This window comes from Adiantum capillus-veneris, chromosome 29 (genome assembly GCF_014529385.1).
Source record: "Adiantum capillus-veneris isolate H3 chromosome 29, ASM1452938v2, whole genome shotgun sequence".
NCBI classification, from domain to species: Eukaryota; Viridiplantae; Streptophyta; class Polypodiopsida; order Polypodiales; family Pteridaceae; genus Adiantum; species Adiantum capillus-veneris.
The window spans coordinates 67,776,311-67,802,766 of NC_140959.1; the positions used below are offsets into that span (position 1 = coordinate 67,776,311).

The window sequence follows — 26,456 nt, forward strand, 5'->3', positions numbered from 1 at the left end:
TTAGGTTTAGAGAGAGACCTATGATCAACTACAAATTGTAGACCTTGCATGATATCCCCTAGCCAAGATTACTATCTATGATGCTTTACAAGAGCAAATTCTCGTGAAGGCCACAATTTCATGGATTGTAGACAACTCTCACACATGTACGAGTGCTAGATCAATGATGCCTTGGGGAAGCTGATATGTTCGAGATCTCGGTGCCTTCCCTTGGTCTTCATGGCAGAGGAATCGAGGATTCCTTCCATTACTTACAATATGGCTTTGTACAAGATCTTTCTTTTACTTTGATGTACCACAAAAAGATTCGATAGAGTAGTGGCAGATGATTTTGGAGGCATAACATAGCCCATGGATTCTATGAGCTTCTACATGATTTTTAAAAACCATTGATAATGATGAAGATCGTTTCTGCTATCTAGCATTAGACTACATGGGTTTGCTACACGGCCAACAATGGGCAAAGCTTTTGGCTGATTTGTATAGGCCTCACCCAACTTGTGGCTTCTAAACCTTTCTTATTGATTGATTATTCTTATCTCTCTATTTTCTTCTTCTTCTTCCTCTCTCTCTCCATCTTTGTCTATCTCTTGCCTTTCTTCCTTTCATTTTTTGGACTTTAATATCATCATTGCAGCTTCAATATGCCAGATTTGGTTGAAGTATGATCTTTCTCGTTCATGTTGAGCATTCACCTTTGCACATTCTTTTGTTGGGATTTTCTTATAGCGTTTGCGATCACAAACTCTCTCTCTCTCTCTCTCTCACACACACACACACACACACACACACACACACACACACACACACATACACACATTGTATATGCATTCTCATCGAACATATTTTTGTCACTATGGGTATGTCCAAGGCAAAGGTAGACATGCACGTGAAGGGTTTGTAGGAAGCGATGGCAATTGAGTTTCTATTACGGAAAGAAACGTGTTGCCTTCTGTGAACCTGTTACCTTCCATGCCATAATTGCAATCAGTTGGTCCTCAAAGTCGTTTGGATGTGATGACAAGGATTGACAAAAAAATGGCCAAAAAAAGTCAGGGTGTGCATTCCCTTGATATGTTTCTTTTGAACTTATATCATCCCTCTCACCATATAAGTATCGATGTAAAAGGCTCATCGTGGCGATGGTTAAAATTGGCCGATTCTACGGAGGGTCACATTATGAGAAAGATTTGTCGCTAATCTTGAAGCCACCTTGGATACGGCGACATCGCTACAACGGTTGCGAGGAGAGATTCCACGGCCATTTTTGGACGATCATTGGGTGCATTGCTTCTCTTTTTTTTGGTTTTTTTTTTCTTTTTTTTCTTCGGGGGAGAGGGGGGTTAAAAAGCAATCACGGGGTAAGGATGAGTGTCATAGGCCTCATAACTCATGAGGTAAGGACAGCCCCCCCCTAAAGTTGGGGGGAGGACCAGCGTCCAAAGGGGCTCCCGACGCGAATGACGTTTCCCGTTAATTCGCGATATGACTTTTATTTTATAACGACGGAAAATTCAACCCGCAACAGTTGTTGACTAATAATTATAGGCTGAAATTATGAAACATTAATCTTTATTATTATCACATCCCTCCCTTCTCTCTCGCTATCTCATCAGCTTCCCCTAGGCTAGCTGCCTTTGCTTCCCCTTCGTCTTCTTCCTCACATGCGCAGGGCTCCTCTTCTTCTGCTCTGCTTCCTTGAAAGTAACGGCTATAACTTTTCTTTTGCCTCTTCTCTGCATGCAAGGTAAGCTGCGCTTTCTCTCTCGCTCTAGACTCTCTCTCCCTCTTTCTTTCATCTGTTGTCGCCATTAAACCTGCTTCTCTTTGCACAGATCCACTTTTCCTAGCTGCAATCGGCTGTCTGTAATGCTTGCTTGACGCGATCCTCAAAGGGGATAAGCAAAGGAGCACTTCCTCGAATAAACTTGCCTCCGCTCTGCTGGAAAGAGTGTAGGTCACTGTACGCTTGTGAACCTCAGATCTTCACCTGTATGATCTTTGTCATCAGCTTTGTTCTCTTAAGCCGACATCCTATCTTTCATCACAGGTCGCTATGGAGACAGGAGTAGCCATATTAGGACACTATGAAGATGAAGCTTTCGATCGTCACAGTCTCACACAAGTATGTTTCTTCTTTATGTTGCCTTCGTTCTAGGCCACTGCGGAATTTCGGATCCCCCCCCCCCCCCCCCCCCCCCCCCCCCCCCCCCACACACACACACACACACCCTTTCCGCCCCTTGCCCCGGTGCTGAAAAGCCTAAAAGAAATGTTGCCACCCACTTCTCCAGTTCTTAATCCCAGCTGTTTAGACTGCAATACATATTGAGTAGGTACTAGATGGGTGCATACACACCGGCTAAACATTAGTAGCAACTTTATTTAGAGATTTGGTGCTCACAGCTTCGTGCATAAAATTAACCTCGTTCTCCCCGCATAACTTTACTGCGTTCGGAAGAGCAAAAAATGGAGTGACAAAATCGATGCCAATGTTAGTTAAGCTAGTGGAGGTGAAAATAGTTGGCAAGGGTACTGGATATCAATGGCAGGTAACTTACATAATTGATTGTGGAAGTCTATGGGGTACCAGTCATTCTGAGGTGTTCCTCTCATGAGAGAGAGAGAGAGAGAGAGAGAGAGAGAGAGAGAGAGAGAGAGAGAGAGAGATGATGATGAAATCGGTGGTCATATTTCATGCCTCGCCAAAGGACGATGATAGAAATGCATCAAAGCTAGAGCTAAATATAAGGAAAGTTGTAGTTGAGAAATAGGGACATGTTAACTATGGTCAATTATTCAGATTTGTCTTTACACTTACACTTACACACAAATGTGCAATCACGTTTGGATTGTAATGTGTCTGTTCAATCAATTAGTTAACTATATTGCTTGATTTACGACTAAATCATGCAGTCAAGCTCATGGCTTAAAAGTCTTTTGCATTAGCTGCTTGAGTGTTTATCATGGAGTATTTATCATTGGTCCAGTCCATTATCTTTAAACGCAGCTGAGAGCCTTTATCACCTTTGGTGTTTATGTTGGTGGTGCTACTTGACATGTTCTCCAAGGCTAACAAGAATTGCCAACCACATTGATGGAAGTAATTACTATCTTCTTGTAGATCTTTCCTTTGCTTGTTATTGTTCTAACGTTATTGGGGAGAGAGAGAGAGAGAGAGAGAGAGAGAGAGAGAGAGAGAGAGAGAGAGAGAGAGAGAGAGAGAGATAGAGAGAGAGGCACTTATTCTAGCAGGGTGTAGTACCATCCTGAAAACTTTTAGAATCAAATTACATATACAATTGAAGATACACGGCTTAGTATCGAGTCATTTTGTCTTACGTCTTTGTGTATTATGTAAGAATTAGGTCTTTACATTGTCTTAAGCTCGATTTGAATCTTGTTAAATTTTAGTTTTTTTTCAAATTTTTGTGCAAGCAAGATTCTCATTCATTTAGCCCTTCTCTCTTGTTTAGCGGTTTCCAAAGTAAATTTGTTGTTTCCAAAGTAATGTGTATTGTTTCAAATAAGTCAGATCATTCTTGAATTAAATACCTTTACCCTTTTCCTTGGTGTGTTTTCTGCAAGTGTAATGACCGCTCTTTTTTTGTTGGTACGTGTATTGTACAAGTGTGTTAGCCCCTCCGTTAATTTCTAGTTTAGGCTTTTTGGCATCACGAAAGTATCATGTTTTGTGTGAATGTGTTAGTGTCCCCCTTAGGTTTCAAATTTAGACTTTTCTGATCCTATGAAGGTATTTGAATGTATATTCTATGTATACATATGCATGGAAATCTAAGACTTTTTCGAGATGAAGTTATCTTTGTACATATGTATATGTGTATGCATATAGTATGCATATAGAACATGTGTGTATGTATTTATGTAAATGTATATACGTATATGTGTATGCATGTAAGTACGTATATTTGTCACACCATACTTGGCAAGTGCTACCCTTATCATGGCTAGGTTTGCTTATCACCTTTGGAGTGATAGAAGTTTTGTTGGTTTAATACAGTATGTTCTTATCATGAATCAACCCTATATAAACCTTCACCTACTCTTGGGCATTGATGTCATAGCCGTTGTCCAGGCTATGCATGATAATGGTGGTGATCTTATTCTTCTCATTTGGACAAATAGTGAAGTTAAGGTCGCATTTTGTTAGGTTTTCAACTTTGTATTATTTTGGTTATGTTTTGCTTCGTCTAGGTTTTTCCGCAGTAGATTCTCAGTTTAGTCTTCAGCTTTCATTAGAATTTTCTCTCGTGTCTTTGTTTGTGTTGTCTGAAGTGTAGGATTAAGTCTTTGTGCTACCCTATTCTTGTTGTGATTGTTTGAAGTTGCGAATACATTTCAAAGTTTCAGTCATGTAAGCTTTTCTTTGCCTAAGTCTTTTCTAAGAACATTTTCAAGTAAATATTGGTTTTTATTTACTTATTGTTTAGAAACAAAAGAAGGTGATTTAGATTTTCCTTCTTTATTTGTTTCCTTATGTGCGTTGCTTTTATGATGTGTGTGTGTTTTAGCCTCTTATAATTTTCAAATTTAGGCTTTTCTGACCTTTTAAAGATACATATATATGTCACATCACATACCAATTTGTCAAGCTATTTTGGGAGTAATATTCTACCTTTATCTATGAAAGAAATAAGCAGAATCTTTTCACATTCACATTGTAGATTGCTTTGATGGCTAGAGATAGAATTACCTATTTTCTCTCGCGCTAACAAAAGATTGCATGGATTTGGTTTTTCAAGTTGAGTCTTACTGGTCACATTTTTTTTAAAAAATCTGTTTATTTTCAATGCACAGTGTAACCTGATTTCATATTTAAGAATTCTGAATTTCGGTATCTCACCTTTTTCAGGAGCATACAACCTTCGATGGGGGCCTTAGTGAGTCTGTGTCATTTGGAAGGTTTGCTGTGGACTCACACTCTTGGGTCAAGAGATCCTCTTTTAATCACAATCAGTATCTTGAAGAGCTTGGAAATTGCTCAACACCTGGGTCCGTGCGTCAGAAAAAGGCTTACTTTGAAGCGTATTACAAGGCTATTGCGAAACGGAAGGCTCTAGAAAATGCCCTTGCTGCTGAAGGTATCACTAACGGTCCTGCCATAGAAGAGGAGGCCAATGATGTCTATAGTGACGAGTCAAACTCTGTTTCAGACCCTGATGCTGGCAGTGCTTGTACGACCACATGCACTGCAAAGATCGCAGGGGTTTTGAATGAACATGTTACAAATAGTATTACCGAGAATGAAGAAATAGAAGGTAATTCAGTACAGCCGACTGTTAAAGATTCTCAAGGTTTGGGTACAGCCAAGCAAGATATTGATTCTCAAGAATCAACTGGCCCTGATATCACGTTTTCTAATTGCTTGCCTCAGTCTCAAGATAATCTCTCCATAGATGCTTCTGAACTTGATGAATGCATGCCAGACATCATCTTAGAGAATGATACCGATGTATGTACCAATGAAATACGTCAGGACACAGTGGGTAGTTTGGATACTGACAGAATCCCCTCTGAAAGCATTGCCATCACATCTCTGAGTGAAAGAAGGGTAATCTCTTCAGAGTCTGATGCCATCATTGTTGTGGATAATCTTGATGACAAACCTGACGGGCAGATAGTTGATAAGTTTGAGATGAGTGAAATTTCAAGGCAAGAAGCACATCAACCTTCCCCTGTTCAGGTTAAATCTCTTCATTCTCTCTAAACAAGTATTCTATTTTCCTTAATTTCAGAGGGGGGTGAGCTTATTATGCTATTATGATTATGTTTTTGAAAGTTTCCTTTAAATTTGTTGGTGCTGCAGAAACGTGTTGTAACCTTGAATTATGATCTTGCTTTTGTTGCTAAATTTATGTCTATCTTGATGGTTTTATGGCAGAACTCATCCTCACAAACTGTCAGTCACAATAAAGGCCCAGGGCTGTCCAAACGAACACATCCATTACCAACTTTGGGCAATGCTAAGGTGAAGGCATCTTCTAACGCACTGCCTCGGGCTTCCAGCCCTTCATTGAGACTGAATAGGGGCACTGCCCAAAGAGGTCAAGAACATGGAGTGATTGATACAAAGAAGTCTACTAACACTACAGTACATGCACATACAAATGTGACAGTACCACAGCCATTTGCACTTGCTACTAATAAAAGAGCTGCTGTGTTGACTTCTCCTCAAGAACAGGGAGGAACCAACACTTCTGAGAAGCCCATTCACAAGGGCTCTTTGGGTCCATTGCCATCATCGAAGAAGGCTCAGGTATGCCCAGTATATTCACCATGGCTCTCACAAGTTGTTTCTACTTTTGGTATAATTAATCTTAATTGGAATCTGCTCGAGTATTCTAGGCTCCTCTGAAGATGGAAAAGAAGCCATCTGGACGTATGCCTGTGACAGATGAAAATGCAAAGTAAGTATTTTGGTTTCATGAAGTTTGACAACAAATCAGCTTGGATGCTAGTATATCACCAGTGAATCTTTATGCTGCAGTTTTGACCTCCTTATCTACCTCGTTTTTTAGCTGATACTGTCCATCATCATAATGTTTTGCATCGGATCAACATGAAATCCTGTCACCTTTAATTTCTGCGATTATGCTTCGTTGCTCGTTACACTAAGTTTATGCTGTCTCTAGCAGGCTAAAGGGAAAACCCCAACAGCAGCTTAAGAACTCTGGTGAGAGGCGAGGTGTTACTCCAAAAGAATTCAAAAAGCAAGAAGTTGCTGCCATCCCAAAGGAGCACATGCAGGGTGGAATGAAAACTCCTGGACTGACTGAGTATCCTTAGCAATGTGATTATGGGGTGGGAGAAGCTGCAGCACTTCAGCTAGTTTAATGTTTAGATTACTTGTTCTTTACTGCATGATTGGAATGCTTTTTATGTTTGATGATGAAGCAAAGATCATCCTTGACAACATGTCAGACCATGTCAGAGTGGAAGTGGAAGAAAACTGAGACCAAGTCCAGGGAAAAATAATACTTTCAGTTTTAAGTGCGATGAAAGGGCTGAGAAGCGCAAAGAGGTAGTTGTTCGTTTTAAAGTCAGACAAGGTGGTTTGGGGTGTCTATGTCTTATAACCTTTGAAAGCATAGAGTAGACGATGTGTAATCATAATGTCAATTTTTGACCTCCTTGATTGCTAGCTAATAGTTTGATCAACTCTTGTCTTGTTCGACATAATGCCAGTTTTTGACCTTGATCGCTAGCTAATTGTTTGGTCAATTCTCAAATATTCTTTAGTGTTGAATGAGTAGAGTCTTTGAGGTTATGGAAAAAGGCAGGGAAAAACTAGCATAATTGAAAGTTTATGGCCTAAGGCAATGAAAACTTATCGTATGGTGTTCTACAAACATAGCATGTAAGTTGGAAAAGCTTGATATATTTAAAAAGTACATGAAAAATGAGTGTGAAAAGAAATAGTTGCTCTAAATTGAACACGTGATGCAAAATTGGCTGTTTATTCATTGAGTGGTTGAACCTCGAGATCATTGGCTGTAGAGGTATCACCTTCATGATAGACGGATATATCCATGTCGGTCTTTACTTCTTTCCTTGTGCAAGAGTGGTGTGATAGACAAGCAACCACTGACAGCACTATAGCCACTCTCCGCTTGGGGATTTGTGATGAGCCTCGAGTTTGAGCTTTGTGTTGAGCCCTTTTTCAGGTGGTATTTGAACATTATCGACATTGCCTCTTGCGTGCTTGAGCCTTGAACGAAGGTGCACTATTTTCTTGACGGTTTTAAGTCTTATAGCCCTTTCATCCCTAGGTAGTAGAGGAGAAGGAAGGCCAAAATTGTGGCGCGTTGATTGTAAGACTCGTAACTATCAAGAGGATGATGTTCCTTGCTTGAATAGGTGTGCAGGTTGTGATGTGAATGATGTTTCGCTACATGCCCATACATCACCATCGAAAAATAGATTCTGCATAGCTTCTCTTCCTCCTTATCAAGAGGAGGGTGATTATAGTGCTATTGTCGTCACTTGTCTCTACGCCATTGGGAGGGCAAAGTAGACATTATTGATGCGAGAGGGAGACATGTGACACAGTTACTTGTCTCTATGTCATTCGGAGAGAGTAGACATCATTGATGTGAGAGTCAAAGATGAGAGAGAGAGAGAGAGAGAGAGAGAGAGAGAGAGAGAGAGAGAGAGAGAGAGAGAGAGAGAGAGAGAGAGAGAGAGAGAGAGAGAGAGAGAGAGAGAGAGAGCGCCCTTGCAATATGTGACAACTCTTCTTCCTTGCCTCCTATACTTCTCTTTGCCGTTACCATCACTTGCGTACGAGGGCTAATCATGTTGGAATTTTGTCGGGTGCTTTGATTGATCAACAATCCCTCCTCCCTCACCAACCCCCCCCTCCCCACCCTTTGTCACAAAGTGATGACTTGGCGTGACCATCTGGTAGAGAAATGGCCGAGTGGACAAATTAAACGGACTAACTTGAAGAATTTATGAAGCACCGATCGTGGGGCTCGAAACCTTAAAAGATAGAAGATTGAACGTTAAAAGGGATTTTCGTAAACGGTAAAATGCGTTGACATGCTGACGTGGCAGATCATATTGATGCTGATGTGGCAGGGTCGTATATAATTTTTGCAATTTGTGTTGAGAGTGCCACGTGGTAGGCTGTTCAGATTTTCGCTAATTACGTTGGCTGCTTTTGAGAATTTCTAGCACTAGATTTTGGGGACCAGAGCTTTTGAGTGAAAGTGCTTTTGAACTAATTGCTTTTGGGGCTCTGCTTTTGGGCATTCCATGTATTGTTTATAAGAGCCCTTGGGTCCCCACTCTACAGAGCATCTAGAGGCACAGTCTGAGAGGTCCCCACTCTACAGAGAATCTAGAGGCAGAGCCTGAGAGCAGAGGTCTCTCGAGAGTTGTACTTTGCAATGATTAATGATAAAGAAATATCGAAGGGGACGCTAGACTTTGGGGCCAATATCTTTGGGCACGGAACTATGTCCAGCCGTGTCGACTCTCTCTCTCTCTCAAACTTTAATGGTTTCGAAGTTTCTGTTGTGTTGCTATTGATTTCTCGCTTGGAGTGTCCAATCCTATTACAATGGTATCACAACTCATAAAGATTCTTCTTCTATGGAGGATCCAATTCTTTTTGTAGCACAGGCAGGTTTTCGCTAGAGAATCTTCGCGTTCGGACCTCGGACTTATTAGCCACTCCCACCCTTACTTCATCGTGCATCGGGCGCGCTCTCGTCTTCATCGCTTTGTCTTACAGGGCATAAGCCATAAAGAACCCCAGATTACACATGGTTTTTTGCTAAGAATTTGACAAAGATAACACCTCTCGGTGGGCAAGTAAAGAAAAGTTGAAATCAGGCTCGGAAACTGAAGAAAAAAAAGAAGACTTGGACAATTCTTGGCAAAAAAGTTTGTCAGAGCCGAGTACAAATGTCAATTGCAGATTGATACATGTGTGAAAAAATTGATCAACTCTAGAGACCTGAAATTTACGAAATACTTGAAGAATTATCCAATTGATGAAATTTACTCGAGATGGACAGTTGAAAAAACAGACGTGTGCACAATTTTTTTTTGCGGGACCTGTACTTGCAGAAAGAGCCAGACGGAACGGGGGAACGGGAAGGGGTCCGGAACGAGAGCGGAGCGGAACGGGAGGCTAAAAAAACACCCAAATAATGTTATTCTTAGCGTTATGTGTTTGAATACAAGTAGTATTAGAGTCCTTTGACTCTTAATACCCACAAAAAACACGATTGGAAGACTATTCAACCTTATTATGACTTGATTGGGATGTGCGGCGCCCAGAGTACATAGTACATACACAACATTGAACAAACACAATGCCCATACACAATTGTCAGTAACATATGTAATTACAGATTAGAGCTCTCACATAATTGCAAGAGAAGAAGTCGGTGATAACACTTTTCGCTTAATTCTGGCTAACAAGGCCCGCCAAGGCGCTACAAAAAAACCAAAGGTGACATATACCATAATGAGAGTCGAGACTACAAGGGGGCCAAACCAGTGACCTCAATACCAAAAGACTGAAGGTGACAAATACCATAAAGATGCTAGTAGCTACAAATGTCAAAGAGGGCAAGGCTCAAGTAGCCATACAAAAAGGTAATGATAATGGAAGTCCTAAAGTTGCAACTCTCGAGCCTCAAGATTCAGAACTCAAGAGCCACTAACTTGAGAGGCCTCCTAATTCGTAGTAGCCGGCTGTAAATCATGCACATACTCCCATTCCTCATCATCGAGCTCTAGGCCCGGCTCGATCTCAGCCACGGACGAAGTACCTGGTGTTGGTGGATGTGCATCTCCACCTGCTTGAGGAGTCTCTTGCTCCATCTCCCACTGTGTAAAAGGATCTGTCTGTTTGTCTGTACTCTTGCAAAGCATTTTCAAATTTGCGCTGACAAAGACAAGATCATTAGCCTTCTCCACTCCGAGCCAATTCCTCTTCTTAGAAGGAATGTGGCTAAAGATACTCTACAATTGCTCCAAGCATGAGGTACTAACTGACTGGCTGAGAATACGGATCACCAATCTCTGAAGCTCAAGGCCATCATAGCCATAGTCCTCCCACCATAGCATTGAATCTATCTTCCTACGATCAATATGAGCATCTGGATTGCCAAATGACCCCCGCATCTCTCTGTACTGTCTCAATTGATCTCTGACAACGCGTCGTTCATCTCTATCTAGAACCATCTTGTTTAAGATCTCTGTAAATTGGTTCATAACTTCTCTATCTGTCTCTTGCTGTGCACCTTGGAACTCTGGATCCACCATGTACGCTGCCCCGTGTAAAGGAGAGACATGTGAATTCCACCTCGAGCTGCAAAGCATATGGATCACCTCATATCGCTCTACTTTCGGCTCAATCTGTGCAAGCTGCTCGATCATGCGGTCCATTGCCTCATAAATCTTGCCAATGCAAGGATCCATGCCATCCAGAACTCGAAGCAAATGAACCACCGGTTTAACCTGTGCGTTTAGACTCTTGAGCTCCTTCCAAAACTCAAGATCCTCTGCCTTATCCTTGCACGAAATCCTTGCAATTGTCTTTGTATAGGGGGAGGTGGTGAACTCATCACTGACGAAGACCTGTCGGATCGCGTTTTGACATTGAGATAGCTTGCGCACAAGAAGAAAGTTGAATGCGAAGCGGGCGCCTGAATACTTTAGAAGCACTTTGTTGCCCCGACCTCTTGAGGTACTCACTCCGAACCAAGTTGTGATTGTTGATGAAAGTAACAATCTTCACTGCATCAGCAATGACTGGAGCGATCTAGTCTAGCTTACCGATGTCTTTTAGAAGGTTGTTCAAGCAGTGTGTCATGCAAAAGCACACTGTCACATGCGGATAGTGGCCCTCTATAATAGCTGTTGTTGCCCTGTTTGATGTCTCCCCATCTGTGACTGTTGCTCACCGATCGTTTCTATGGCTGTTGTCCACTTGCAGAGAGAACATTGGACTTGCCACTCTCTATGGCATCATGAGAGTGCACAAAGTACATCTCTCCTCGAATATGCGACGAGACCATGGATAGATCTCTTCCTTGTATCGCTCCATCCGTCGGCAATGAGGGAAACGCCATGTTTTGCCCAAAGACGTTGAATATTGAGTGTTGCTTGCTCCACGATAGTCTTCTCTCGATCGAGCAAAATGGTTCGGAGAGCCTCTGAAGATGGCGGCACATAGCTGGTGCCATACTCTCCTATCCAATGCACCATAACTTTCCAATACTCCGACCTATTTCGATCAAACATAGAAGATGTTAGTATCAAAAAGGTGAAAACGCTCGATAACGGAAGAAATGAGAGAAGATTGATAAATCATAAAACATACTGCGCCATGACAAATGGGATATGGTCGTGAGGCCATGGACGCATCCACCTCTTCCTTCTTCTTTGGGTCCCAAACAGTGTGACATCAAACGTTTCGGGGTTTTGAGGTTTCTGAAACGTTTTGTTTTAGAGCTCAGAGAAACTGAAACACAGGTTTCGTTTTACATGTATGTACCTATAAGTATACATTGAATATATATATAAATTCACCTGTCAAGACCTATGAAATACCAAAATCTAGATGTGAGACTTTAGTCACGAGTGAACAAGGTAAGTTGAAATTGAAATACCTAGCCAAGCCAACGACAAAACAAATAACAATGTCTAAACTCATGTACTCATAACAAGAATGATGACTCAAATCACGCCAGCAGTTCCTAATACATGATCTGAATCTTGAGTCCTGACCAAAAGACCAATAATACATGAGCTGAGTTTTGGCCATACTACATAAATTGCCCAAATATCAATAAGAAACTAGCTAGAGTCCTCCTTAGAAGAGTCGCTACGAGACTCCTCAACATCAGTGTCACTACTAGATGCATTGTCATCAGAAGGCAACATCTCTCATTACCAGAGCGCCTAGTAGTAGTAGCTCGACCAGAACGCCCTCCACCTCGAGGCCTGGTAGATGTCGCATGAGATGGACTCGCATCTGCCTCCAAGGTGCTAGTCTCACTAGCAAGCTGCAAAGCACGAGCTTGGGATGGTGTGACACGCCTGAATCGGGTATGCTTCTCTCTAAGAAAGTCATAGGCAAGATCTCATTAGTGCGTGTCTGAATGAAGCTGATGTCGATCGCCTCTCCGCGCTCTAGGCTAGGCTCCAACTTCTCAATGATCAAGGCATCAATATCTTTCACCTTCCATTGGAGCACCCCCTCTCCATTGCCATCTGAAAGCCTTAATTTCTCTAGCAGTCTCAAATTTGCATTGACGTACACCAGCTTGTCAAGTTGAGATGTACTCATTTTGCAAAAGTCAAGACAACAATCAAGTATTAGAAGTTAGCCATCTCAAGAGTCAATTGAAAAGTTTTGAACTTAGAAGCAATGTAGCAACTTGTTACACTTGCAACACACCTGTTTCTCTTTTTGGCGTGAATGTCAGCGCAAATGCTCCAAATACGCTTGGCTGCACCTGCGATAAGGTGCACAAGGCAAGCTTTTGAAGTGTAGGAGTAAGTCGTCCATTTATCTCCCACCATGACACAACTTGTCTTTTACTGTCTTGTACCGAGGCAACAACACGAACAAAGTAATCTCGATCTTGAGAGAACAAAATGGATTCCTCTTCAATGCTATGAACAATGAAAAGCAAAACTTAGTTGAATACATTGTTTGTGTATTGAGACACCATTTTTTTATAGATATTAACTTCTAAGACAATGCATCGTACTTATGTGGTACGCTCTTCAGTAGTGTAAACTTTTTCGATATATTTCGCCCGTGTAGCAAGTAGTTTTCGGTCACTCCAATGCTCAAGCTTCTTGTAAAGAGGGTTGAGCACGTATGACACGATGTGGATTGGTTTATGGAATCAAGCAAATCGCTCGTTCCAAAGATGTGCAAGATCATCTTCCCTAGAAGAAAAAAGTTAATTGTACTTAATGACATATTAGAGGGTTGCGCATGTCGAGTGTTACATACCTCTCTCAAGTAAGAGCACTACAAGTGGTCATGCAGTCTCCCAACCATTGTAGGTAGTGGTAGACCAAGCTCATCTTCCCTAGAAGAAAAAAGTTAATTGTACTTAATGACATATTAGAGGGAAGATCTTCCCTAGAAGAAAAAAGTTAATTGTACTTAATGACATATTAGAGGGTTGCGCATGTCGAGTGTTACATACCTCTCTCAAGTAAGAGCACTACAAGTGGTCATGCAATCTCCCAACCATTTTAGGTAGTGGTAGACCAAGCTCATGTTGGTAGCCAAAAACCTTGTCTTGGCAGGCTTCACTAGTTCATATTGATAGACATCACGAAAGAGTGCCAAAGCTTGTGGCCTTTTCGTGATGAACGAAATTATGAACATAGCATTATCCAAGACAGGCTCCACCCAAGGAAGCTTTGCAATATCCTCACAAAAAAGATCAAGAGAGTGCGCTGCACAGGGCGTCCACACAATGTGAGGATATTTTTCTTATATCATGCGTCCCATCAATGCACAATTTGAGCCAGGATCAGTAACTACTTGGACCACATTGCTAGGTCCAACCTCCTCAATGGCTTGGCATATATGTGTAGTTATCCATTCACCTGTGATGCGCAATCCGGGAGTAGAAGCATCAATGACTCGCAACAAAGTGGTCCCCGCACAACTAGAGACCAATATGTTGATCATATGGCGATGCTTCTGAAAAATTGCACCCACTTCATTTAGATGATTGAATCGTAGACAATGAACGACATAAAGCAAGAACAAGTACTTTGTAATGGAAAGCTAAAACTTACAATATCACTCCATTCGTCTGATATGATGGAACATCCATAGCATTGCCAACACATCGCAAGCCTTCCAACTCCTTGATTTGTCTCACTTGGCTCCTTAAGTGCTTTGTTCGCAATGCCTCTGCATTCACAGGACGTAGTCCGGTAGTTATACTAAGACATTGTAGATTGTTTGGTATGCAGGTGAGCGGGCAATTCTAAATGCAAGATTGCATTGATAGGAAAATTGTTGCTCAACAATCTCTGCATCTTTCTTAAGCTTTGGTGCATAGCGTGATGCGTGTGGTTTGCACATGAGAAGGCACGGGTTGCCTCTTCTTACTGGCATAAGCATGAATTTGTGAGGAAGAAGCAACATATAAAAAAGCACCTGACTCACTGATTTGTGACGATCCCCCATTATGCTTGAAGTTCCACTATCATTACCCGTTGAGGTTGTCGTTTTAGTAGCAGTGCCCTCATTTTCCACTTCGTCCCGAGCTCTTTTTTTAGCTTCACATACTTATTTGTTTGCTCCTTCTAGTTGTTTAGCTTCCACATACTTGAGATCAATGACTGCTTGAGGTAAGGGAGCCCTTATCATCGATTTTACTTCCAACCGTCTTGCTTCAATGCCACCATGGAAGAAGAAAGTGGCCTCCGATACGTTTTTGCATCCATGACCACCGATGCCCGCCACCCATGTGAAGTGACGGGTGACTCGTGTAAGGTTCCCGCGAAGGACATCTCCCAAAGCTTGCATAAAACAACTCTGCTTCCGGATGTGCCATATTTTGCAATGGGCAATGTTAAATCCCATGCTTTAAGCTGAGTTTGTTGTTTAGGAGCCATGAAATTGGAGAAATTCCCTTCCTGTATAACTGAAGAAATTGATGTCAATTTGCTGTTCTCAGGACGCAATTTTTAAATGTGTGTGTGAGAACCTAGAGAAAGAGAGAGGATTGATTGCTGATTTTGGGGAGAGGGTTGAATTATACTAGCGTAGAGAGAGAGAGAGAGAGAGAGAGAGAGAGAGAGAGAGAGAGAGAGAGAGAGAGAGAGAGAGAGAGAGAGAGAGAGAGAGAGAGAGTGGCAACCTGCGTCTGGAATCAGCGTGCGTTCAACTTTCCTGCAACAAACGTCAACGTGGCCATGTTCGAAAAAACCAACATCAGTAGCTTTCGATGTTTTGAGGACAGATGTAGTGTTCGATTTTTTGAGGATAGGCTTTGTATTATGTAATGGTTTTAAAAATTCGAAAATGCCCGTTTTGGGTCAGCAAGTCAAAAGAGGAGGATAAAAAAACATTGTCCCGTTTCGTCAAAATGTTTTGCCCGTTTCGTCGTTTCGGAGTTTCAGAGGGGCGAAACGCGTTTTTATGTCACAGTGGTCCCAAGAGGTGGCAAGGGTCCTTTGGCGACGAATCGGACCCGATGAAGATCCACCAGCACTTAAATTGGGTAGAAAGGAAGAAGGGAAAATGAGGGTCTTCGGATCGATACCTTTGCGAGCGGGCTTGGCTTTATGGTTGAATTGCCGATCCTTTTCCTCGAGCTCCTTCCTCTTCTCGATGGTTACATTGGTACAAAATTTCACCTCATGTCTTGACACTCGAAGAAAGTGTGCCCTCACTTTGTCATGCCGCCCTTTTCGCGTGTAAGAGCATAACTTGCATGCCCATGCACGAGAACCTCCTGCCATCGACAAGCCACCACGACCATTCCTTCGCCTTTTGAGTGTTGCTCGCATGAACGGAGGGGGTTGTAGGAGAGGAAGAGGCCATGGAATGAGAGAGCTTGAGCCTTGAGAGCAAGAGAGAGCTTGAAAGTTGAGAGCCTTGAACTTTGAAGGCTTGAGGCTTGAGAGCAAGAGAGAAGTTGAGAGCTTGAGAGATTGAGGCTTGAGCCTTAAGAGCTTGAGAGCTTGAGAGCAAGAGAGAGAGCCTTGAGAACTTAGAAGTTGGTTCAACTTGAGAGCAAGAGAGTTTGAGAGCTTGGTAGCTTGTGAAGGAAAGGGGTGAGGGGGTGGCACAATATATAGGGAGGGGCTTTTTTTCAACTTTTGATTCTGCACGTTTTCTGTCCGTTTATGACCGTTGGCCGTTTCAGGCCGTTCCGGTGGCGTTCCCCCCGTCCGTACCGGTTTGAGACCGATTGTTGGAACGGTAGTCCGTTTCGGGGCGTTCCAAGCAATCCCAGCCGGTCGGAACGCCGTTCCGGCGTTCCAGGCATGATTTTAGGCGCTCCTCGGTAACTCTGATTTAGGGCACGAGGACTTTTACATCATGCCTTTGGAAGGGTGTGACGTCCTCTGAGGTGGTTCCCCAAGAACAATGCCGTGGTCGATTATAGGGCAAGGAAGGACATCTTGAAGAATGAGATGGGCAAAGAGATTGTACTTGATGTAAAACTAAAAGGCGAGTGCGTCCCACTTCATGAAATCTTGTCTTTCTGTTTCGATTTTCTTGAAATAACTGAATGATGATTAAAGGTTGAATATGCCAGACCTGGAAAAAAACCACCAAATCAATCCGAAGAGTGGTTATCATCAGATCCAAATTGTTCTTGGAGACGTCTACAAGACAGCTTTCAGGACAACTTTTGAGCTTGTATGAATATTTGGTGATGCCATTTGGCCATATGAATGCTTCGGGCTACATTCAACCGCATGATGGATAGAATTTTCAAAGAGTACCGATCGTTTGTGGACACTTTCTTTGACGACATTATCATCTTCTCCAGGAATAAAGCAAAACACAAACACCACTTGTGGTAGGTTTTCCATGCTTTGCGGAAGCATAAATTGGTTATGAATATGAAAAAGAGCGAGGTTTTTTTTTTCTTGTCTGAGATAAATTTTTGGGACACATCGTTTAGCAGAAGAAGTAAAGATGGATGTGTCCAAAATTGAGACTATTCGTGATTTGCCTGATTTGAAGAATGTTCATGAAGTTCAAAGTTTTTTAAGCTTGTGCTCATATTATTGGCGGTTAATTCAAAAACTTGCAAAGATAGCTTCTCCTTTGCTTGTACTGACTCCGAAAGAGGTTCCTTTTATTTGGGGTCCGACAAAGATTCAAACCTTTCGTTGACAACGGGACCAGTGTGGGCCTTGCTATACTTACAAAAGCCATTCGAAGTTTACTGTAATTCTTGTGGTCTCGCAGTCTAGGAGCAATCTTGACACAAGAAGGCCATGTTATAGCTTACGAGAGCAAGATGTTTTCACATCCTGAACGCGTTGCATAGATTTATGAGAAAGAGCTTTTGGCAATTATCGACACTTAGCTCCGGAGGGTGTTAGAAACGTAGCTCGTTGGTTTTGTAGAGTACGTTCAAAGCATGAATGACCTCTATACAAACGTGCACCTACTCTTGGGCACTGACGACGTGAGTAGGGATGTCATAGCTGTTGTCGAAGCTATGCATGATAAATGTAATAATCTTATTCTTCTTGTCTAGACAAGCAGCAAAGTTGAGGTCACATTTTGTCAAGTTTGGATCTTTGTACTTTTTTGATTATTTGTAGCCTCTTCCTCGTAGGTTTGTAGTAGTTTTCATTTTTTGATTTCGCATTTAGCTTTGCATTAGGACTTAAGAATTGTTCCTTTAGAAGAAGTTGCGTGAAGTTTGATTTCTAGGATTAAGTTTTTGAGATGCCTTATTCTTTTTTGTATAAAGTTGAGGACTTGTCTTAAGTTTTAGCCAAGTAAGTTGCGTCAACTTATTTTGCGCATGCCTTTTCTAGAAACATGTTTAAGTTAATAATGTTCTGTTTTATCTAGTTTTGTTTCAAAGCAAATAAAAGTGTTTTAGTTTTTTTTCTTTGTGTCCCTTGCTTTTATAGTTTTATGCTTTATTCCCTCTTATAATTCATGAGTTCAGACTATTGTGAACTTATGAAGGTATATGTAAATTATCGACACTATCTACTTGGAGCTGACTTCACCATCTTCACAGTTTATCAAAGTTTACTCTACTTTTGGTCGCTAAAGCAGTTTTCGGAATAGTAGATGCGGTGGGCTAACACCTTGTACTAGTTTTATTTCTAGGTAGTCCATGTTCAGTGACAGAAGAATTTAGTGGCAGATGCGTGTCTAGAAAGCCCTTGGTTTTGGCTATTTCCATGATACATCATCGAAGCTTCGAAGGTATGATTGATCAATACGCCACCGCTCGTGATTTTGCAGATATCTTTCATCGGATATAGTGTGGGAGCTAGTTGCAGGCTATTCCATACGGGACGGCTATTTGATGTAGAAAACGATGTTGTGTGTCACACAACCTTTGAGGAAAAAGGTTTAGATAGAGTGCCATTGTCCACCTTTTTCGAGCCACCGCGGCATAGATACCACCTTGAAGGGTGTTGAGTGTTACTTTTACTGGCCGAGGCTCAAAAAGGATGTGGACGAGTTTCTTCGCAGTTGCGTAGTATTCCAAAAGGTCAAGTTTGACAGGCATGAGACCCCAAGACTTCTACAACCTTTATCCATACCCTCTTGCCCCTGGGAAAGCATTGCTCTGGATTTCACTCTTTTTAATCTTCCCAAGACCCAAAGTGGGCATGATGGGATTTGGACAGTCATTGACAGATAGCAAGCAAGCCCACTTTATTTCGGTAAAGAAGACTGTTAAGCCCGATCATTTGGCGAAATTGTTTCTCACAAATTTTTCGATTACATGGCATGCCTGAGTCCATTGTTTCGGACATAGATCCCCGGTTTACTAGTTTGATTGGAGGCCAATCTGAGAGAACATTGGCACACAGTTGCAGTTCTCGTTCTCATTCCACCAGTAGACAAATAGACAATTTAAGACGACCATTTTAGTGGTTTTTGGATTTATTGAAGTCTTATATTTCGGATCAAAAGACTCAATGGGAAAAGTATTTGCGCTTGGTGGATTTGCCTACGACAACAAAGTTCATTCATCGACGGGGAAGGCACTAGGCACCATTTGAGGTAGTCGAGGGTGCTAAGAAGGTCTCACCATTTTTGAGCTCCGAAGACGAGCGGAGAAAAAGCGAAAAGCAGATTTTTGAGAAAGTCTAGACGACACAGAAGAGCATTGTCATGTGCACATCTAACCCTATGTGCACGTGGACAAGCTACTTCATGACAGGGGTTCAATTAGCCTAGCTTAGGAAGTGTTCTGGCACTTTTGTGAGTTTGTTCACAGACCGTGCATGTCCAGACACTAGATGCATATCCTCTGGTTGCACACAACATGATCATCAGATTTCATCAAAATCCATCAAGAGCATTTTTACAGTGCATAGACCTATTTTTCCTATTTTAGCCAATTTTCACTCATTATTTTTAAGTGACTTTTGTTGGGAAATTGGGTAGGGCAATTTGATTGAGCGAGTATATAAGAAACCCTAGCGCTAGCACTTTCTGGCAGAAGAGGCAGCAGGGACCAGAAATCCGTGCACCTTCTCAGCAAGACCCCCCGACATGATCACCTAGCGTTTTCAGCCAAAGAACAAGCCAGCGTTTTCAGCTTTGCAGATCTGCCCAGCGTTTTGCATTTGTAGTAGTCTGGCGACTGTAGGACACAACAGATCAAGCACATCACTAGCGTTTTTGCATCAAGCACAGATTCAGCCATAGCCTCATCGTTTTCAGTTTTCAGCACATAGACACGGCAGGAGAAACCCCAAACCTCGCAGACCTCACCTTCCTGTAGCAGATTCTCGCCGCATGGTCAGATCCACCAAAGTTTGCAGATTCAGCCCGGAAAACGCAGATTTCAGCATCTGCGTTTTTAGCACGTTCTCGTTGCATCGTCGTCATCGCCGTCGTCACCGACATAGAGTCAAAATTCAGCAGATAAAGATTTGCAGATTTAGCCATTAGCGTTTTCAGATTTCAGTCCGTCTCGTCGTTGTCCTCATCGTCGTCAACATCGTCGACAAGTCGAAAGCATTGTAGAGATTTGTGCTATCAATAGTAGCCCGCTCTCACCATAGAGAGTGGGGCCTTCGGAGGAGGGTTTGACAACATTCTGGTGTCGTATTCTTCTCTCTCTATCTCTCAATCTCAGTGTCTTCATGCACAGTGTTTACCCACTTGTTTGTGATCATTTGCGCTCTCTCACTAAAGGAACGGAAGGCTCTCCCTTCCATAAGAAAAAGGAACCTTGAGCATAGTTCGGAGCCCTCATCTTGAGCAAAGCTTAACATTCACTTCCGTTGCACCTTACAAGCATCTAGTAGTTCAGTGGAGGAGAGCTCGTCCTTTTTTGATAGTGACCAGATGAGCAAGAAGACCAAGGAAAGAGTTCAAGACAGGAAGTCAGGCCGCGAGGTTTAAGAGGTTTTGAGGCTTCTAGGACACCCATTGAGCCCTTGAGTTTGTACAATAGTTTGACGTCGCCTTCTACTGGAGGTTGGTCGTCACAAACTTGGGCACCCCAAGTCGAAAATCTTGCACGACACACGAGAGATCATTGAAAATACTTCACAACTTTAAATCACAGCTCAATTCGAGATGACATGGCTTATCGTAGTTTCGTGCCCAGAGGTATTGGCCCCAAAACTTGGCGTCCTTTTCGGTATTTCTTTATTTTGTTAAATCTTGATCAAAGTACAACTCACGTCGGGAACCTTCGCTCTCATACTCTGTGTCGAGATGCTCTGAAGAGCGAGGTCCTTAGGGCTCTTTTATTCTTACAAGGGACGCCAAAAGTAGAGTTCCAAAAACAATAAACTCAAAAGCAAAAATTTCGACATGGGAATTTGCGAAAACGAATCTGATTTATGTGCGCTCACTCATGTGATTGTGTTGAGTGCAGGTTTGAAAGATGAAATGACTGCAACATTTCGATCTTGACATTCTATGAACATGATCGCAATAAGAATTAGTTAGTTAATCCGGCCTACAAAGTATGAACTTTTGGAAATGCAACGTTGACTAGAGGTTGACAAGTGCACAAAGCAGATGCTTCAATTTGCTAAAGATCCCCAGTTTGCAAAATTTTAGACTCAACAATCCATGGTTGAAGTGCATACTCAGTGGTAGAAAGCCACCGAACCACCAGTCAAAGCGGCAATCAAGAAACCTCCGACTCCAAGGATGTTTTAGAACAAGAACTTAAAGAGTAGTCAGTTTTTGGACACGAAGAATCAATTGAAAAAGCAATTGAAGAAGCGCAAGAAGGGGATTGACTACCCTGGTTACTTGGGCCGTCAATCTTCTTTTGCATCTGCAAGAGAGCAGAAGAAGCGTGTGCGTTTTGAAGGATTATCCGGTTCTTCTTCCTCTTCTTCTGACAGTTCTTCTAGCTCTTCCAACTCAAGTGAGGAGGTCAGAAAGAGCAAGAAGCGAAGCAAAAAGCAAAGTTTCGGAAAGAACAAGAAAAAGGCAAAGAAACTCAGATTCCGCACCCATAAGTAATGAACAAAGCAGTGCCGAGCCCATGTTTAATTGCATGCACACTAACTCTCCCTGATCATAGTTGCGCCGCCAATACAGGTGAAATGAAGTTGGCCTTGGCTCCTCCATGGAAGAAAAAAAGGGCTTTTTGATCTTTCACTTTGCCCCGAGCTCGACAAAGTTCTATACTTTCATTGATCAAGCTTGGGTCAGTACCCATGCAATCTGCTACCAGTCTTGCTTTCTTGTTGCGCTCTCGAACTCTTTGGCATGTCTTCAGTTTGTCCTTGTTGTGTCTTTTTGGGGCACTTTGTGGAGATGTGCCCTTGTTCCCCGCACAACCAAAACACTTTCCCTCTTTGAGATAGTTAGCCCTTTCTCGAAGAGTCAGTCGGGGTCGTGTATCCTTCTTTTCTTGGGAACTCTTTTTCTTTCTACTCATAGTAAGAGGTCAACTTGGTCCTCAGAGTCAAGATTTCATCAGTGGGGTAAGTCAAATTTCCCGAATGTATTGAGAAACCTTGTTTCGCACGACCCATCAATTCTTGGATAGCATTCGACTTTTGTTCAAGGCAGTAGTCTCGGATCTCTGTAAGGAGTCCGCATGAAAACCTCTCAATCTGTTCCTTAAAGGTGACCTTCTTAAATGAATAATTTGGTAGAAAAGAGTCCCAAAACCTCTCGCAATAAGCGTCCAAAGAATCTCCCTTGGTCATTCGAAGATGGTTCCAAGCGATTCTTACATTCCGTTTGTACTCTTGGGTCCTTTTGAATTTCAACCACTTGATTGGAGCTTCTTTCCTCAGAAGAAGAGTGGACCACCATGCTCGAGCATTTCCTTTGAGAAAAGATGCAACCCTCCTAATCTTGGAGTGCTTTGAGTAGTGCCCTCCAGAGAAGGCTATGTGAAACTGCTCCTTGAAGCATCTAGGAATCAAGAAAAGGATTCAAATTTTATCGATTGTCCACCTTTTTTAAATTCTTTTGTTTTCTTGCTCGTCTTCAAGGAAGTCATATTGGTTGGCTCTATAGAAGTTCGTCTAAAAAACAATGGTCATCCGAGTCCGAATTGTAAGAGGACAACTCCTCCGTAGAGCTATCAAAAACTAGGCGGAATTTGAGTTTCTTCGCCTTTTTCTTGCCCTTTTCAGCTTAGGGCCCTTTCTGTCCTCCTCGCTCGAGTCAAAAGAGCTAGAAGAATTGTCAAAAGAAGAGGAGGAAGAATTGGGTAGTCCTTCAAAGCGTACACGCTTCTTTTGCTTTCTTGTTCTTGCGCTTTTTCAATTCTTTTTGGATTGATTCTTCGTGTCCAAAAGGTGACCGATTTGAGTCTGAAGCACCTCTTGAAGTTCTTGTTTTGTAAACATCCTTGGAGAAGGAGGTTTCTTGATTGCTGGTTTGATTGGTGGTTCGGTGGCTTTCTGCCATTGAGTGTGCACTTAAGCGATGGATTGCTGAGACAAAAATTTTGCAAACTGGGGGTCTTTCGCAAATTTAATCATTTGCTTTGTGCACGCGTCAACCTGTTGTCGACGTTGCATCTCTTGAAGTTCATACAGAGTAGGCCGAGGTGGCCCGTACTCTTCTTTTGTTAATTCGTTTAAATCTTCTGCGTGGCCTCCTCCCGCATCAGCGATTGCAGAAGGAGTGACCGATTCTTTTCGTAATCCATAAGTGTCGTGAGATAAGGGATCGGATTTCCCGGTAGAAGAGAAATCAGCTGTGCTCTGATACCACTATAATAAACTTGGACACCCCAAGTCAAGATTCTATTGCGACACAATAGAGATTCACTTCAAATTAGTTCACAAATCACAAGAGAGTTGACCCGGCCTGGGGTAGTTCCGTGCCAAAGATATTGGCCCCAAAGACTGGCGCTCCTTTTGGTATTAATCTTTTGAGCAAAGTACAACTGAGGTCGTGGGTGCTCGCTCTCAGACTATGCGTCCAGATGCTCTGAGAAGTGAGCCCCTAAGGCCACTTATAAAACATTAGCCCAAAAGCATCTTAAAATCAAAAGCGACTGGTCAAAAGCTGTGAGTGTAATTTGCGGAAAATCTGTACACTGTCAGCACAAAAAGCGGGAAGTCTGTACTTTGTTGCCACGTCAGCACAGTCAGCGCGTATCGCAGAGATCTGTACAGCCACGTCAGCGCCAGACGTGGAATTCTCTACTGCCATGTCAGCCTGTCGGCGCATTTTCGGGGCATCTGTACTGGTGCCATGTCACGATGCGCGAGTGTGTCCGGGTGGCTTTGCCACGTCACCAGTTTGTGACACTGAGTCAGATGCACTGGACCCTAAACCAGGCGCCCATGTGGTACTTTTAATGTTGATAAAAATCAGAGAGTTCAATCGTCAGAAAGTCAGTTTGCAAACAGGTGTGGAGGCTATCACTTAGATGTCCTTTCGGGTTGTGGCATCATCATTTTGGTGAGAACCATCAGCAGGGTAGTGAGACCTCCGTCTTGTTACCTCTTTCTTTGTGTGGGGAAAATTGTAATGTTGTTTTCACCAAAACTGTCTTATAACCTTCTGAATTGTGATCTAATACTGCTAGAGAATCTGACATTGATGTTTTGTGTCAAAATTTCTTGTTCTTGGCCTAGTGAAAAATTGAATGGCTTCCCTAATTTACATTTCTAATATGAACTTCAGTTCAACTCGAAAGTGGAAGCAAAGATAACTGCCAAAGAAGCGGAAAAGAATCAAGCTGAAGCCAAAACACAGGTAGACATTGCTAGATTTGGACGAGGATTACAGGAGTTCTTCATGCATGAAAAATTCTAACTATAAGCAAGGAGTTAATTTGATCAGGAAGAAGCTGAGGAAGAAATTAAACAGTTCCGGAGAAGTTTGAGGTTTAAAGCAACACCAATGCCCAACTTCTACCAGGAACCAGGACAGCCAAAGATGGAGAACAAGAAGGCTGTGGTATTTTTCAGTAGTATATGTGTTGTTTTTTCGTTTGTCTTATCTGACTTTTAATTTTTGATTGTTCCAATTTTTGATCTTAACCGCTGCAGATACCAACAACGCGTGCAAAGTCACCAAAACTTGGTCGAAAATCAAACACAACCACGAACAACCTTGAAAGCAGGTTGTTGTGCACTGCAGCAGCGGATGCAGAGAAGCAGGCCTCAAGAGCTCGAGCTCTGTCAGATAGCAAAGAGACGTCTGGACTTGTCCGAAGGACAAGGAATGCCTCTGTACAGTCCAAAAAGACATCTGATGTGTCTGATAAAGTGGAAGAGAGGTCAGGAAATCAGTCTTCAGGTGAGAATTTAAAACCATTGAAGAACATTGAGGAGCTAGAAGAGAAGGTTTCATGTGGTCCTGATTCTGTTAGTAGTGATGGTAGTACCCTCAATCTTGAAGAGAGTGAGACATCAGGAGTCGTTGACTCAGCTTATTTGAAGGAGTGTAGTCATGAACGCACATGTCCGAAGGAGGGGACTCTCGTTGATCAGAAAAAAGGTACTGCAGAGCAGTTTGTTGAGGAAGTTACCGGTACCAATGGAAGGGCTAAGAGTGATACTAGTGGCTTTCAAAGAAAAATCCACAAAAGGGATGTCACCCCTGGAAAGGGAAGCAGGGTTCCTCCAGGAAGCAGTGCAGGCAAGTTCCGGAAAGACTCGCCATCAAGGCAAAGCTCTAAACATATGAACGATCTCAATGGGCCCAAGAGTTTACCCGAGAATTGCCATCCGATTTGATGTGATGCCGCCATCAAGCGAGGATTGAACCTTCCACACGATTGGGCTCACTTATGAACAAGGGAGGTTCCAATTGACTCTTCCTTGTATAGGAATGGGCAGAGCCAAGCTTTCTGTAACTATATTGGATACCTTTGATCAGGAAGGAGTACTGCGTTCTGGATCAGCTTCCTCAATGCTATTGGTGCTGGTGTGTTCGCCTACATAAAGAGCGAGCAGACATGTTTATTCTGAAGTGTTAAAAGAGAATCAATCACATGCTACTGATATCAAAAGAGACTTTGGGAAAAGCTTCAATGCCCTAATGGAAGATACGATGGATGCATGCAGGCAAGAAGTTTTGAGAAGAATTGTTAAGCAAGGTGGAACTCTGGAGGGTGGAACTCTTGTCTGTTTGATGTATGGGTAACTTTGGAAGTAATTTCCGAGGCCTAGATATGCTTCTCCATTCTTCATTCGAATGACTCTTCCATAGTAGTCATTCCATAGTGGAAGAAACAAAATCACATTGATTACAGCTCTTAACCTCTGAGAGAGAGAGAGAGAGAGAGAGAGAGAGAGAGAGAGAGAGAGAGAGTGTCTTTGATGTGGATGACTAGGCTCTCTCTCTAATAAATAAATCAGAGTACTACTTTATTCAATTTGTCTTTTATGTGGATCAGTCACTCTGTCTATATGTATATGAATTAAACGTACTGTGTTTATTAGATAGTCTTCTATGTGGATCACATAGTCCCCCCCCCCCCCCCAAACCCCGCTCTCTCTCTCTCTCTCTCTCTCTCTCTCTCTCTCTCTCAAAGGTTTTGAGTCAAAACTCGTCGGATAGATCTTTGAGGTCTCTTGAGATGGTTTCTTACGATGTTAGAACTCTCTCTCTCTCTCTCTCTCTCTCTCTCTGTGCCTTGCAAACTGAATGAAACCAAAATATGGTATTGATTGACGAGCATAAATGCATGCCTTCAGGAGTGAATTTCCGAAAAGAAATTCTTGAAGAGGATTATTCTTGGGTTAGAGGATCCATGGATTATCTAATTCATCAAGATCTAGGGGTGTGGTTCAGGCGGCCTTTAGTTAGG

General features: G+C 42.4%; 1 protein-coding gene across 2 annotated transcripts; it reads left to right on the plus strand.

The window, feature by feature from the left end:
- The first annotated feature begins 1,504 nt into the window (after positions 1 to 1,504).
- Positions 1,505 to 26,021, plus strand: LOC147419347 (uncharacterized). 2 transcript variants are annotated; one of them, XM_086505997.1, is made up of 11 exons: positions 1,505 to 1,747; positions 1,836 to 1,953; positions 2,051 to 2,125; positions 4,874 to 5,704; positions 5,903 to 6,277; positions 6,367 to 6,428; positions 6,654 to 6,797; positions 6,943 to 7,042; positions 24,323 to 24,394; positions 24,482 to 24,598; positions 24,691 to 26,021. In XM_086505997.1, exons 3-11 carry the CDS (start codon positions 2,057 to 2,059, stop codon positions 25,378 to 25,380), a joined length of 2,460 nt encoding a protein of 819 aa, XP_086362123.1. In that variant the 5' UTR covers positions 1,505 to 1,747; positions 1,836 to 1,953; positions 2,051 to 2,056; the 3' UTR covers positions 25,381 to 26,021. The 2 variants fall into 2 exon arrangements, with proteins under 2 accessions (XP_086362123.1, XP_086362124.1); XM_086505998.1 differs by having other exon boundaries at positions 1,510 to 1,747; positions 6,657 to 6,797.
- The last annotated feature ends 435 nt before the right edge of the window (positions 26,022 to 26,456 follow it).

Excerpts from the sequence above, each read along its gene's own strand:
- LOC147419347 (XM_086505997.1), top strand. The coding sequence starts at position 2,057 with ATGGAGACAGGAGTAGCCATATTAGGACACTATGAAGATGAAGCTTTC. Across the intron at positions 7,043-24,322 it reads GGGCTGAGAAGCGCAAAGAG|TTCAACTCGAAAGTGGAAGC; the intron begins GTAGTTGTTCGT and ends TATGAACTTCAG. Across the intron at positions 24,395-24,481 it reads AAGCTGAAGCCAAAACACAG|GAAGAAGCTGAGGAAGAAAT; the intron begins GTAGACATTGCT and ends TAATTTGATCAG.